The 14,010-nt window shown below is 36.0% G+C and overlaps 4 protein-coding genes across 5 annotated transcripts; 3 read left to right on the top strand and 1 right to left on the bottom strand.

Annotated features, from left to right (window-relative positions):
- The first annotated feature begins 3,846 nt into the window (after nt 1–3,846).
- On the top strand, nt 3,847–6,035 carry LOC103836073 (probable pectate lyase 3). Its single transcript, XM_009112293.3, has 3 exons — nt 3,847–4,157; nt 4,252–4,936; nt 5,280–6,035. The coding sequence occupies exons 1-3, from the start codon at nt 3,949–3,951 to the stop codon at nt 5,760–5,762; spliced, it is 1,377 nt and encodes a 458-aa protein (XP_009110541.1). The 5' UTR covers nt 3,847–3,948; the 3' UTR covers nt 5,763–6,035.
- Nucleotides 5,963–7,599, bottom strand: LOC103836286 (F-box/LRR-repeat/kelch-repeat protein At1g09650). Its single transcript, XM_033278119.1, has 2 exons — nt 7,101–7,599; nt 5,963–6,966 (listed from the first exon to the last, which is right to left on the bottom strand). Exons 1-2 carry the CDS (start codon nt 7,313–7,315, stop codon nt 6,312–6,314), a joined length of 870 nt encoding a protein of 289 aa, XP_033134010.1. The 5' UTR covers nt 7,316–7,599; the 3' UTR covers nt 5,963–6,311.
- A 657-nt stretch (nt 7,600–8,256) lies between these two features.
- LOC103836074 (single-stranded DNA-binding protein WHY1, chloroplastic) lies at nt 8,257–10,005 on the top strand. Its single transcript, XM_009112295.3, has 7 exons — nt 8,257–8,592; nt 8,727–8,827; nt 8,921–9,013; nt 9,121–9,215; nt 9,291–9,364; nt 9,443–9,531; nt 9,630–10,005. The coding sequence occupies exons 1-7, from the start codon at nt 8,355–8,357 to the stop codon at nt 9,747–9,749; spliced, it is 810 nt and encodes a 269-aa protein (XP_009110543.1). The 5' UTR covers nt 8,257–8,354; the 3' UTR covers nt 9,750–10,005.
- Nucleotides 10,006–10,287: 282 nt separating this feature from the next.
- Nucleotides 10,288–13,943, top strand: LOC103836076 (ubiquitin-conjugating enzyme E2 1). Of its 2 annotated transcripts, none has more exons than XM_033277926.1 (6): nt 10,288–10,547; nt 10,889–11,026; nt 11,116–11,141; nt 11,237–11,326; nt 11,419–11,507; nt 13,658–13,943. In XM_033277926.1, the coding sequence occupies exons 2-6, from the start codon at nt 10,902–10,904 to the stop codon at nt 13,784–13,786; spliced, it is 459 nt and encodes a 152-aa protein (XP_033133817.1). In that variant the 5' UTR covers nt 10,288–10,547; nt 10,889–10,901; the 3' UTR covers nt 13,787–13,943. The 2 variants fall into 2 exon arrangements, with proteins under 2 accessions (XP_033133817.1, XP_009110545.1); XM_009112297.3 differs by lacking the exon at nt 13,658–13,943 and adding an exon at nt 11,598–11,920.
- The last annotated feature ends 67 nt before the right edge of the window (nt 13,944–14,010 follow it).

The following is a 14,010-nucleotide window of genomic DNA, read 5'->3' on the forward strand; positions in this document are numbered from 1 at the left end:
ATTATTAAGAATACATAAATTATATTAAGGTTGTTGAGAGCATTCTTGTTCCAATGCTTGCTTTCATTACTTTTGTTACTGTTCACATTTTGTAAGAAGTCTATTCCTATGATGCAAACATAATTATTTTATTATTACTAAAAAAAGCACATTTCAGCAATATATAAAAATGGTCGACCTGTTACAACACACGAATGTACATGAACAAAAATTGCTTTGAAAATCATTATACAAAAACAGACTAGAAGAAGACTTGAGTAATTCAAAGTGCATATTTGATAGTACTATTGTTTTATTACCTGTTGTCACAAAAACGTAGTCAGTTGAGACAAGATCGTCGTCCACCACATGGCATTGATTGTCGAGGGTAAATCCGTCAAGAGGTTATCAAAATTCCTGCAGTCACCTACGCGCTCAACAGATCAACAGTCCAGATCTCATTTTATAATCAAAGACTATCACCAACAGTCACGTAAACTTTTACACCATTTTGGCGAGTTTATTTCAAATCTCAGTTTACACCTTCACACTCATCTCTCTCTGTCCACCATTGGTGTCGAGTTCGCCACTCAGAACTTGAAAGTCGATGAAAAGGTTATCAAAGCTCAGATTTGGGACACTGCTGGTCAAGAAAGGTTACGTTTCCTCGTCTCGTTCTTCAGTTTTTTAATAGTGTCTCGAAGGTTAATAACTCCGTTACTCAGATCTAAGTCGTGAGGCTACATTGGAATTGAACCTATCGGCCTTATACGTGTATCTTTATTTAGTAATTGGGTATTGAATTATTTTTAGGGATATGTGTGTTATGAATGATCTTGACTAATTAAAGGTTTAGTTTTTGAGTAGTGAATGTGTGTTCAGCAGAGTCTAGTAAGAATATTCTTCCATGACAAATGATTGATTATAGGAAGCCTATAGTTTTATTATCATATTTGCTCGATTTATTGCTGATTCACGGCATCATGTTAAGACTCGGGTTTGATTCTGGTCACAGGTACCGTGCCTTCACCAGTGCATACTACCGTGGAGCTTTTGAGAACGTAGACCGGTGGTTTAAGGAGCCTCAAGAACCACACATACCCTAACATTGTGGTGATGCTCGTTGGTAACAAGTCTGATCTGCGCCATTTGCTAGCTGTTCCCACGGAAGATGGGAAATCCTATGCTGAGCAGGAATCGCTTTGGTGATCTTCTTGTCTTGTAATAATATTGACATCTATATGAGTTTTAGACTACACATTATTATATAGTGTTTCTTTAGCTTTATTCTTAGTATTAACTACACTATATTGTTACATGAAAAATAGAGATCATTGTTACACTGATTACAAATATAGACTCAAAAAGGACAAAACCGACTTTGAGCCGAGCGGCTGATCACCTGACACATGTATAGACATGGTAGGCTAAGCAATAAAACGATCGGAAAAGAATTGCAAAAAGGTACAGAAACGGTATAGAAAAAACCATAATAAAGGCGACGAGCACGTGATGATAGAATAAAGGAAAGATATCTCCTTGTTTGTTTTACGTGTCATTTAATAATTGGTGAACACTGCATTTATACAAAACATGACAAAAATAGTGCATTCTTTGACAATTTGACCGTAAAATTGTTATCAGATAACATTGCCATTTCACTTTTTTTTTGCGTCGATATTCGTCTCGTTACCAATAGTGATCTCTGACTGAACACATCAATATTACTAATACAAAATCATTCTTATCAATTAACCTTATTCTACTGTGGTTTATGATACAATATAGTATAACACTTGCATTGTAAAAAGAAAGAAAGAAGGTTATTACTTAATTATTTATTAATACTAAAAGCATAATCTTCGATAAACTAACATAAAGCGTGTTAAGGTAAAGTTTTGATTATTAACTAATCATTTTGGTGAATGCAGCTCAGACTTTTTTTCAGTGTTTGCAATCAGAATGATAGGTTCAATTGATTTATTATAAATGCGGTTTATAATATTACAGTAAATGAATACCCGAAACATAAAAGACTTTTATTACATGAAACTTTTCCCCCATTTTTTTTTCATTTTCTTGGTAGCATATTTAATTATTTGGTATTTGTGTATTTCCATGCATCGTACATGTTAGCCGTCGAGTCTCTCAACTTTACAAGAATCGTAACACACAGGATACGTTAATGAAATCTTCGACGAAAGTAATAGGAACCGGTTTGAAGGAGGCCTTGGAAGGTGGGAGTGGGAGCAAGAAGAATACTCCGCCGTCGGCACCTCTTTTATCCCTGAATAGTTAGGTTGGCGATAAAATCCATTAATTGGCTGCAAACCACATGAATCAACCAAGCTCTTTTTGTCGTTTGATAACAAACATAAACTTTTTTTGCTTTTCACTAAATCAATAAACTCAATACTTTTCACTAAATGAATTTGTTATGTTTAATCTACTCTTCTCCATCAAAAGAGTAGTCAATAATCAAAAGGAGATATGGGTGGCTCACTCGGTCGTTGCATGATTAGAATTACATTTAGTTTGGTTATGTTATTAAAACCGTACGGCAATTGAACCAGAAATGTTTTGGATTATGGGTTAATATGGTTCAACCGGATCATATCACCGTAGTTGTTGTTAGTGCTGTTAGTAGTAACAATCTCTGGTACACCCTTAAACTTAGATTAATGTTTTAAAGCTATGACTAATTTGTCTTATGTTTCTGATAAAATTCTGTCTTTAGTTTTTCTTCTTAATTTGATAACAATTACTGCAATAAATAATGATATGATAAGATATGCAATCTTTAAGAGTAGTCAAATTTGATAGGAGAACTACAACTGTACTATGCCATAATTGATTTTTTTAATCATAATTGTATTATTAGTGATAAAATTGCATTGGTTCAAAAAACATTGAAAACAATTAATGAGAAATATCTTTTTATTTTATTTCATAATAGATTATCTATTTGGAATTAGCTTAATTTTATTCGTTTTGTTAATTTTATTCGTTTGATTCTCTGTTGAATTATAAAGCTTGTTGGCTCAAAGTTTCTTTTTGTATCGCACAAGTTACATTGTTCTTCTAACTCGACATTGAAAAAAGTTCGATGTTATCTGTTCAAAATATACTGCTTCAATCAATTAAGACTGATCGATTGAGCCCTGATTAGTACTGAGATCTGCAACTGTTATGTTGGGTCAAGTGTGTGTAATACAGTTATAATTGGTTTCCAGTGTCGACTGATAGAAAAAAAAATTACTGGAAAATGTATAAAACATGTTATGTGAAAGAGTTCACTCGTTAACTCATAAAAATATCCTCTAAACTTAGCTACCGTAGTTAAGAGTTTGTCTCAAATGACTTGCTGCTTCATCATGAACTAAAATCACTTTAAAGAAGCAACAAGACAACATAAAATTTTCAAAAACATATACTGGAACAGAGGAAGAGAACATAATACTTCCCAGGGTTACCGTGTACTATGGACGCATACTAACAGTTATTTTGTTTTTCATTATTTCCCATAGTTTGGTTGGAACCGTGTATTATTCATATACACTATGCAAACTTATCTTATGTATTGTTAGTAAAAACAAAAATAGCTACCTCAAGTTTCAAAGGTGCATAATCTAGCTCACTAAACACAATATTAGATAAAGGCAAAAATAACTTAAATTACCCTCACAAAAGAAGGATAACACACAAAGGTATCGAACACTAAAATTGGGTTTTAAGTGAAATGACAAAAAGAGATTTTAATCAATGGTTAGCTAATCTCTGTTAATTCCTAATCATCCATTGACCCTTCTCATCTCCATCTTTCTCTCTCCATTCCCTTGCTATTAAAGCAATTGGTGATTCAAACCTACAATTTTTATCCCTTGACAAGACGATCTTGAAACCACAACATCTGCTTGTGGTTTCAACAGGAAAAACATATCCCAGCGGCTTTTATCGCCGCATTCTCAAATGACAGCAGCGGTTTTGAATATTGGCGGCTACCTTTTTGTCTTCTGCTTGTCGTTATTAGCAACATTGACTCCACACGTTGGAGCCAATGTTGCTGTCTTCGACAATTACTGGTTACAACGTCAAGGCGATGCGTTGAAACAAACCATTGCCTCTTTCGATCCTAATCCTCTTAACGTCACCGACCATTTGAATTACCATGTCGCTTTGTGAGTCCTTTTTTTTTTTTGTCTTTGTTAGTAAAATTTTAACCTAACTTCTTAAACAAGTAACCTAATAAATCAATCTGGTTTCTCTTAACAGAGCCGTGGACGCCACGGAATCAACCAACAGCACAAGGAGAGAGCTCTCACAGGTGAGAAATGGTCGGAAACTAAAGAGAAGCGGAAAATGCGTAGCGTACAACCCTATAGACAGATGCTGGCGATGCAACGGTGACTGGGAGAAGAACCGTAAGAAACTAGCGGATTGTGTACTCGGGTTCGGCAGGAGAACCACCGGAGGCAAAGACGGACCTATCTACGTCGTCAACGACGCCTCCGATGACGATCTTATCAACCCTAAGCCAGGAACGTTAAGGCACGCGGTGACAAGAGACGGACCGCTTTGGATCATATTCGGAAGCAGCATGATCATAAACTTGCAACAAGAACTGATCATAACGAGCGATAAAACAATAGATGGACGTGGAGCTAGGGTTTACATCATGGAAGGAGCTGGATTAACGCTGCAGTTTGTGAACAATGTGATCATACACAATATTTATGTCAAGCACGTTGTTCCTAAGAGCGGTGGTTTGATCAGAGACTCTGAGCAGCATATAGGGCTTAGGACGGTAAGCGATGGTGATGGAATCAGTTTGTTTGGTGCAACGAATGTTTGGATCGATCATGTCTCGATGACTAGATGTTCAGATGGTATGATTGATGCGATTCTTGGCTCCACTGCTATAACTATTTCCAACAGCCATTTCACCGACCATGAAGAGGTAAAAATAAAAAATTTTGTAACGTACATTTTTTGTGACTGCCATAACAGTAGATTCATTGTATATAATATATAGGATGCGTTGAGATTTTAGGGGATACAATTTAAATTAAATTTTAACAATTTTTCTACAAAAATAATTTTGAAATTTATAATTATATAGAGTCAAAGACAAATGTTTCACTTATTTTTATGTTTAGTACCGGTTCTGGTTCTAAACCATAAATAATGAATTACACGAGGCCTTCATTCCTTCTAATATTTAGCCTGGAAATGAGAAAACTTATCAAAGTAGATTAATACCTCTTCTAAAGCCTTATTTGAATTTGGTTGTGACTAAACAGGTGATGCTATTTGGGGCCAATGACAAGCACGTGATCGACAAGAAAATGCAGATAACGGTTGCGTTCAACCACTTTGGTAAGAGACTGGATCAAAGGATGCCTCGTTGCAGATTCGGAACGATCCATGTGGTGAACAATGACTACACACATTGGGAGATGTACGCAATTGGTGGAAACATGAACCCTACAATCATTAGCCAAGGCAACCGTTTCATTGCTCCTCCTAACGAACAAGCCAAACAGATTACAAAGAGAGAGTACACACCTTACGTTAACTGGAAAATGTGGAACTGGCAATCAGAAGGAGATTACTTCTTGAATGGAGCTTACTTTGTGCAATCCGGAAAACAAAATGCATGGAGCCCTAAACCGATTAACCCTGTCCCGAAAAAGTTTGCCATACGACCTCAACCGGGAACTATGGTCCGTAAACTCACCATGGACGCAGGAGCACTTGGCTGCAAGCCGGGTACACCCTGCTGATTAAAACTACCATTTTGTCCCCTTCCAGCCAAAAAAAAAGCTTATGCTTTGTAGTTGCTTGTCGTCCAAGAAAAGAGAGAAAGTAAGCAGAAGGGAGTGTTTCCTATGAGTGGGGTTAATTATTCTTTTTAGAATTCAGGTTCATTTTCATGTGGAAAAAAAAGAAAAAAACCTTAGATCTAATATAAAATCTCCCTCTATTTTTTTTATTAAATCTCTTTGTCTTGTCTCATGTGTTGATGCTTCCAAAAGGAGATAAAAGTTTGGCATTAATTTGGTCAGTGTCATTAGGTCTTTGTCGTTGTTTATGACAAAATTACAATGAATTGAGAACTAAACTATAAATCACTATCCTTCATGCAATATATATCTCTGTTTGGTTTAGGAGAGCTTACTAGTTGTTTTGATACTGCCTATTTCCAATAAAAATTGTCACAATGAGACTAAAGAAACGTCAAACTGAAAGAAGTGGTATACAAACTGCAAGAGCTCATTAATGTCTACCCCATATCTCACTAGAATAAGAAAACAATAACTGTATCATCATTATTATAAAATAGAGATTAGACTCTGGAAATAACAAACATGATATCCAATGGATTCAGCAGAAAAAGGAGCATCATATGATTTTGTTTCAAGATCATGTATCACCAGTGTTCTACCAAAATCTGTAGGACAAAGCAGCAACTTCTTCTTCTTCCTCCTCTCCCAAAGTGCAAGTGGCAATAACGGGATTGAGATATGAATATCAAACTGCAAAGAAGTCAACTCCAAATCTATGGAACACAGTTTGTTCCATGTCTTGTTGCCTGAACTAAACAACCATATCACTTGCTCGGACATCATCTTCTGGGATACGGACAAGCGGTTATCAAGGTTGCACATGACAATATTGTTATTGTAAGGAACTACGTTGGCAAATGGAACGTTAGATATGACTTGAAAAGTTTCGGTGTGAAGATCCAAAGATAGAACTTTGGTCTCTTTGCATTGAGTAAACCAATGAAGTTTCCCATCTACATACACAGGATCATAGTAACTACTAATCCAATAAGGAGCAGAGGCAGTGGTAATAAACCTCCAAGTATTGGTGCTAAAGTCAAAAAGTTCGCATGTAGTAGCTTCTAGCCAAACAGGCTTGTTTATGCCCGTGAACTTGTCCTTACCGAAACCAACATCATAGGTTCCGAGTGGTAAAGACAAACGAGACCGTCACAGCTATTCCCACAAACTGAGTAAAATGTGTCCTCCCAAGAAGTAGGGATTTTAACCGATGATAACGAACCTAACACCAGTGTCCTCAGAGATTCTATGCTTGTGTCTGCTTCAAAATCGTGCTAGTGTATGCACACCATGAGGACATCTCGATCTCGTGATTGCTCACGATGATTTAACTGACTCTTTTGGAAGTATCGTGATTCTATTGTTGATTGCCATTGTTTTGATACAGCCTTGAATCTTAGTAGAGATTTCACCGGAAGCATCTCCATGATGCACTCTACGACGTCGTGGTACAACAGCGGTTCCATGCTCATGCATTCTTGTTTAGACATTCTTGTGTTGATGAAGAGAGAGATACATAAGGTTTACTTTATATCCAAGTAATCTAACAAATCAATAGGATAACTCTCCAAGGGTAAAGTGTATATATATATAGGGCAATTGTCAATAATAGCACCTTTTGAAGTTTATGTCTCAAAAATAGCACTAGAAGGAGAAAGTCACAAAAATGACATTCATTAAAGGGTAAAATATCTATAATACCCTTGGTTTAAAATTAAATAAGCAAACTAAAATAAATAAAAATAAAAAAAATAAAAAAAATAAAAATAAAAAAAATAAATTTTTTTTTTATAGTTTCAGATTATATGTTTTCAGATTCGAAATTTTTATAATTTTTAAAAAAAAAAATTCAATTTTTTTTTTATTTTTTTTTCAGATTTTTTTTTTATAATTTAAAAATACTTTTTGAAACTGTTTTTAAAATTTTTATTTTTTATTTTATTATTTATTATTTATAAAATTTTAAACCCTAATTCCAAAACCCCACCCCTTAACTCTAAACCCTAAGGTTTGGATTAATTAACCCTAGGGGTATAAGTGTACATTACCTCTTTAATGAAACCTATTTTTGTGACTTTGAGCCTTGAGTGCTACTTTGGGAACAAAAACTTGGTTTAGTGTTATTCTAGTCTTTTTCTCATATATATATCTTAACATTTTATCCATTTTTTAAAATGTAAACAAATCTCAATCATTGAATCATATCTCTGAAAAAAAAAAAAAACCACGTGTACAATAGTTTTTTTTTTTTTTTTTTTTTTTTTTTTTTTTTGGAACACCCACGTGTACAATAGTTACTTTCTGTAATATGTATTTATATTTTGGACGATTTTGTAATTGCAAGAATTAAAGGTACATTTTGTAATATATATTATACTTTGGGGACCAGGTGATAATTTGAAGAATTAAAGATGTCGGAAACGAATATCTTTTGTCTCGTCTCCTCGAGTCCTGTCCTGTCTCTCAGAGAGTGTAAAGGAAGCGCCTTTTTTTTTGCCTCTGTCTTAATTCGCAGAGGGAGACAAAGCGATGTCGCAACTCTTATCTTCTCCTCTGATGGCGGCAAGTTACAGTCCCTTCACTAGCCCTCGCTTTCTCTCTTCGTCGTCTTCTTCAGTACTCGTCGCCGGCGGCGGTCTCGCCGTGAAACGACATGGACTAGCTTCGAAACCGGTGAGGACGGTGAATCTCTCGGTGAAGTCCCGACAATCGGATTACTTCGAGAAGCAGAGGTTCGGTGACTCGTCTTCTTCTTCTTCACAGAACGGTGAGCTCGTCTCAAAGTTTACAACTTTAGGGTTTTAGCTTTGCTTAAATCTCGAAATTTCGAAGCTTGATACCAAAAGGGTATTACCCAATAGGTGATGTTTAGTTGTTTTATTGGTTTTTGATTTGATATAGGTGAAGGAGGGCCTGCTAGGTTTTACGTGGGACATTCGATATACAAAGGGAAAGCTGCGTTAACAGTGGAGCCAAGAGCACCAGAGTTTGTGTCTTTAGACGTTAGTCTCTCTCTCTATCCCCAAAGATCAAAGAGCCTCTCTCTACTTGTTGTAGTACTGATTGTGATTTGTTTCTGTTTACTTATTTTGCAGTCTGGAGCTTTCAAGTTATCCAAAGATGGTTTTCTACTGCTTCAGTTTGCTCCTGCAGCTGGTGTAAGGCAATACGATTGGAGCAAGAAACAGGTTTGGTTTCATCCTTTTTTAACTTCAGATGATCCCTTTAGCTGTATTATATAAAACTTTGCTTGGTTTTGGTGTAAAAATGTTTCTTGATGTCGACAATCTTGCAGGTGTTCTCATTGTCGGTTTCAGAGATTGGAACTCTAGTTAGCCTAGGCCCAAGGGAGTCTTGTGAGTTCTTCCATGATCCTAACAAGGGGAAAAGGTAAACAATCATTACATGAGGATTTTATTTGATGTAATCTTATTTTTGCTTGATTGTGTTTGTTGTTGTATGTAGTGATGAAGGAAAGGTGAGGAAAGTGTTGAAAGTTGAGCCTCTCCCTGATGGTTCTGGCCACTTCTTCAACCTAAGTAAGTACATTTAATCTTCTTCTTGATTCGTTTCAAAAAAGTTTACAACTTGGTCTCTTATGGTTTTTATATAAACAGGTGTTCAAAACAAGCTTTTGAATGTTGATGAGAGCATTTACATACCAATCACTAGAGCAGAGTTTACTGTTCTCGTCTCTGCTTTCAATGTAAGACTCTGAAATCTCTTCTTTTTTTTCTTACATAACTTGTCTTGTGCGTATTAGCATCTTTACTAAACTCTTTTTTTTTTTAATGTAATGGCAAGTTCGTCTTGCCTTACCTCATAGGCTGGCACGCATTTGCGAACTCCATCAAGCCAGAAGAGTCAAACCGTACGAACAACGCTTCACCAAACTATGGAGGAGACTATGAATGGAATAGATAGATGAATCTAAGGGCCACAAGCGAATCTATCAGACATTTTCCTTTCTTTATTTCCTTTTGCTGATTGTGTTCTTGAAAGAGAATGTTCTTTGTTCGTAGCTAGCAGAATAGACTAAAGAGTAGTGCTTTTTGTTTTAGTCTTTTTTGACCAAATGTGGAAGTCATTGTGTTACGCGGTTGTATTGTATCTCAAAAACACCAGTTCGTTGTCTCTTGTCTTATTTTAGCTGTTTTAGATTAAAGAACAATTGTCACAATTTGATTTGAATTGCGAGTATGAGCTTGTATGATCCATCTAGTGACATCACTCTCCTCAATTGGTTTGGCTCTAGTTTATGTCCGGTTAAATGTGACAATTGGTTATTTCGGTTAAGGTCTTTCTCATCCTCTAAACAAATTGAATAGTATTTTATTATTTTGATATTTTCCAACGTCGGTCAGGTCAAATTGGTATTTTCTCTTTATTTTATAAAATTGCAACTAATATTCTTCGGGTTGACGGTACAGTTTCGGCGCCTTAACGGTTTAAACCGGTTAAGCAGCCACTTGCTCGTCGAAAGGGCAAAAGCAAAGCCGACAACTTTAGAGAGATATGTCAGAGGAGCAGCAGAGATCATCATCACTGCGTACTATAAACGTAAGTAGAGTTCCAAACCATTCTCTCTCATCGCACGGTGAACCAGCCCCACCTGATTCTCGAATTCCTCTGATCTTTCACCGTCGGTCATCGCCGCCACGCAGATGCTCGCTTGAGTCCGACCTCTTCCTTTTACTCAAACAACGAGATCTGTTTTCCACGGTATCCTTTTCATGTCTGATCCTCGATGTTTTATTTTGCTCGATCCTTAGATTTTTACTTTCATCTGAGCTGGTTCTATAGCTCTTCTTGTGAATTGATGCGACCTTGAGCTGTTTTTTTTTAGATTCAAGTCTTAGTTTTTATGTTACTTGTAAGATGTCTAGATGACAAAGGTCGTAACTTTACCGATTAGAATCTGTTACATGTTAGTTAGCATACCCAAACTGCTGAACATATGTGAACATGTTTAGTAGAAGTTCCATGATTTACAGAATATATATTTAATTCTAAGCTGTCTAGCTGACAAAGGTCTTAACTTACATGTGGGTTTTGTTTGATAGGTTAGAGAGGAGGATGTCGACACCAGCAAGGAAGAGGTTGATGAGGGATTTCAAGAGGTTGCAGCAAGACCCACCTGCTGGAATCAGCGGTGCTCCACAAGACAATAATATCATGCTCTGGAACGCTGTCATATTCGGGTAACGGAACAAGTACTATAGATACTGGTTTTAGTTTCTCCATAAAGAGTAACTTGTGTACTTATCCTTCTTGTTTTCTGGATTTATAGGCCTGATGACACCCCATGGGATGGAGGTAAGCTTATGTTGCTGTGAATCTGTCTGAGGATACATCTCTTGGGATCAATCGTTATAGTAGTTTTCTTACCTCTTGCTTGATTATCTTGTTAGGTACTTTCAAACTCTCACTGCAGTTCTCTGAAGATTATCCTAATAAGCCACCAACAGTTCGTTTTGTGTCAAGGATGTTCCATCCAAATAGTAAGTTATAGAGAAAAACAAATCTCTTTTCTTCCCCCTTTGGTTGATTGTTAGCTTTTGGCTCAAGTTATTCCTCTCTACCTACTTTGCAGTTTATGCAGATGGGAGTATTTGCTTGGACATCCTCCAAAACCAGTGGAGCCCTATATATGATGTTGCTGCTATACTTACCTCCATCCAGGTACATATCTAAATGCCTCCCACCAGCATCTTTTAATATGCCCCTTAAAGCTTGAAATGAGAATGACTCTATCTTCTTTGTTATCCGCAGTCATTGCTCTGCGACCCTAATCCGAATTCTCCTGCAAACTCGGAAGCAGCTCGGATGTACAGCGAAAGCAAGCGTGAGTACAACAGAAGAGTGCGTGATGTTGTTGAGCAAAGCTGGACTGCTGACTAGTAGTTTGTTAGTTGTAATCTTTGCAACTCTTCTCCTACTCTCAAAAACGTCACCTTTAAGCAACAACAGCTTTCACTTATCTTTTCCGTTCATGTCTTTTGTGTTTTCAAAACTTTAGTGTGCGAAGATTTATGATCTTCCTTGTACCTGTTTCTTGCTCTCTTTCAATCTATAAACCCGCTCTCGTTTGTGTATGAACCGATCACAAAAGGAATCAAAGTAAAGAATGAGAAACAAGAACATGCAAATGATTCACCACACTTTTTAAAATTGGAGAAGCTGCTATATTTACCGGAATAAAAAAAAAATGGCTCTGATGACTCTTGAGATTTGAAATACTTTTTTTTCTTCGAACACAAAAAAATTATCTTAAAAAATATAATTTAAAAATCATTCGACTAATCAGACAAATAACTGCAAAAATCTAATTGATTATACAATTTTTGATATAAAGTTAAAGATAATATAAAATATCTATATATTTTAAAACAACAAAATCTTCTAGAATATATACATATATATATTATCAAAACTAGAATACACAGTAGAATTACCCATATTTCTTAAACATTTTTCATTCCTTTTCTAATTCATCATAACTATCTTATTAATTACCTTTTTCCATTTTTTCATCTTACCAATTGTTTTGCCATATATTACAGGTTATTAAATATGTATTATGTTATTAAATATGTATTATCTATAATACTAAATATGAGTTAAAATAGTTAATTTATTGGTTATATATATCGTGATTAGGAGTGGGCGTTTGTATACCCGTTCCAGTTCGATTCGGATCTATCTGGATTTTGGAGTTAAAAAATTAGTTTCATTCGGATATTTATAAATTTCAGTTTAAATTATTCATAAACTAATTATTATATTTAAGTATAAAAATCTGATTAATATATACCTAAAATATTTTGGTTAAAATTAGGTTTGATGTAGTTTTTTATATAAGATTAAACCAAACATTCGTATGGATGCGTCCTGTCAAAATCTAGTAATCTATTATGAAACGGATAAATATATTGTTTTCAAAGTCGGTCAGGTCAAATTGGTATTTTTCTAGTTTTCAAAATTGAAACTATATTCTGCGGGTTTAAAGTAATTGGTTGACGGTACAGTTAGCCCTAACGGTTTAATCCGGTTAAGGAGCCACTCGCTCGTCAAAGGCCAAAAGATCGTACTATATAGGTCGTAGAAGTTTTCAGAGGTTTTGTCTGAAAGGTTAGAGAGGAGGATGTCGACGCCAGCAAGGAAGAGGTTGATGAGGGATTTCAAGATGTTGGAGCAAGACCCACCTGCCGGAATAAACGGTTCTCCACAAGACAATAGTATCATGCTCTGGAACGCTGTCATATTCGGGTAACGTAGCAAGCACCATAGATACTGGTTTTAGTCTCTATATAAATAGTAGTTTTGGGTACTTACCCTTCTTGTTCTGTGGATTTGTAGGCCTGATGACAGCCCATGGGATGGAGGTAAGGTTATGTTGCTACGATCAGTCTCTTGGGATCAATCGTTGTAGTAGTTTTCTTATAGTTTTTGCTTATTCTCTTGTTAGGTACTTTCAAACTCTCGCTGCAGTTCTCTGAAGATTATCCTAATAAGCCGCCAAGAGTTCGTTTTGTGTCACGAATGTTCCATCCAAATAGTTAAGTCATAGAGAAAACAAATCTCTTTTATTTCCCTTTTGGTCGATTGTTAGCTTTTGGCTCAAGTTAACGTTATTCTTCTCTACCTGTTTTGCAGTTTATTTAGATGGGAGGATTTGCTTGGACATTCTGCAAAACCAGTGGACCCCTGTATATGATTGTGCTGCTATACTTATCTCCATCCAGGTAAATATCTAAATGCCTCCTTCCTACCTGCATCTTTTAATATGCCCTTAGAGCTTTAAATGTGACTCTCTTCTTTGGTATACGCAGTCGTTGCTCTGTGACCCTAATACGAATTCTTCTGCAAACTCGGAAGCCGCTCTGATGTACAGCGAAAACAAGCGTGAGTACAACAGAAGAGTGCGTGATGTTGTGGAGCAAAGCTGGACTGCTGACTAGTAGTTTGTTAGTTGTAATCTTTTTAACTCTCTCCTACTCTCAGAAACGTCACCTTTAAGCAACAGCTCTCACTTATCTTTTTCATTCAGGTCGTTTGTGTTTCCAAAACTCTTTGGTGATTGGATGTTTTGATGTTTCTGTGAAACATAACATCTTTGTACCAAACCTTCTTTTGTATATATTCATTGTTATGGGACAAAAAAAGTCAATCGTTGGAGTTTGAC

The sequence above is a fragment of the Brassica rapa genome, chromosome A08 (genome assembly GCF_000309985.2).
Source record: "Brassica rapa cultivar Chiifu-401-42 chromosome A08, CAAS_Brap_v3.01, whole genome shotgun sequence".
In the NCBI taxonomy this organism is placed as follows: Eukaryota; Viridiplantae; Streptophyta; class Magnoliopsida; order Brassicales; family Brassicaceae; genus Brassica; species Brassica rapa.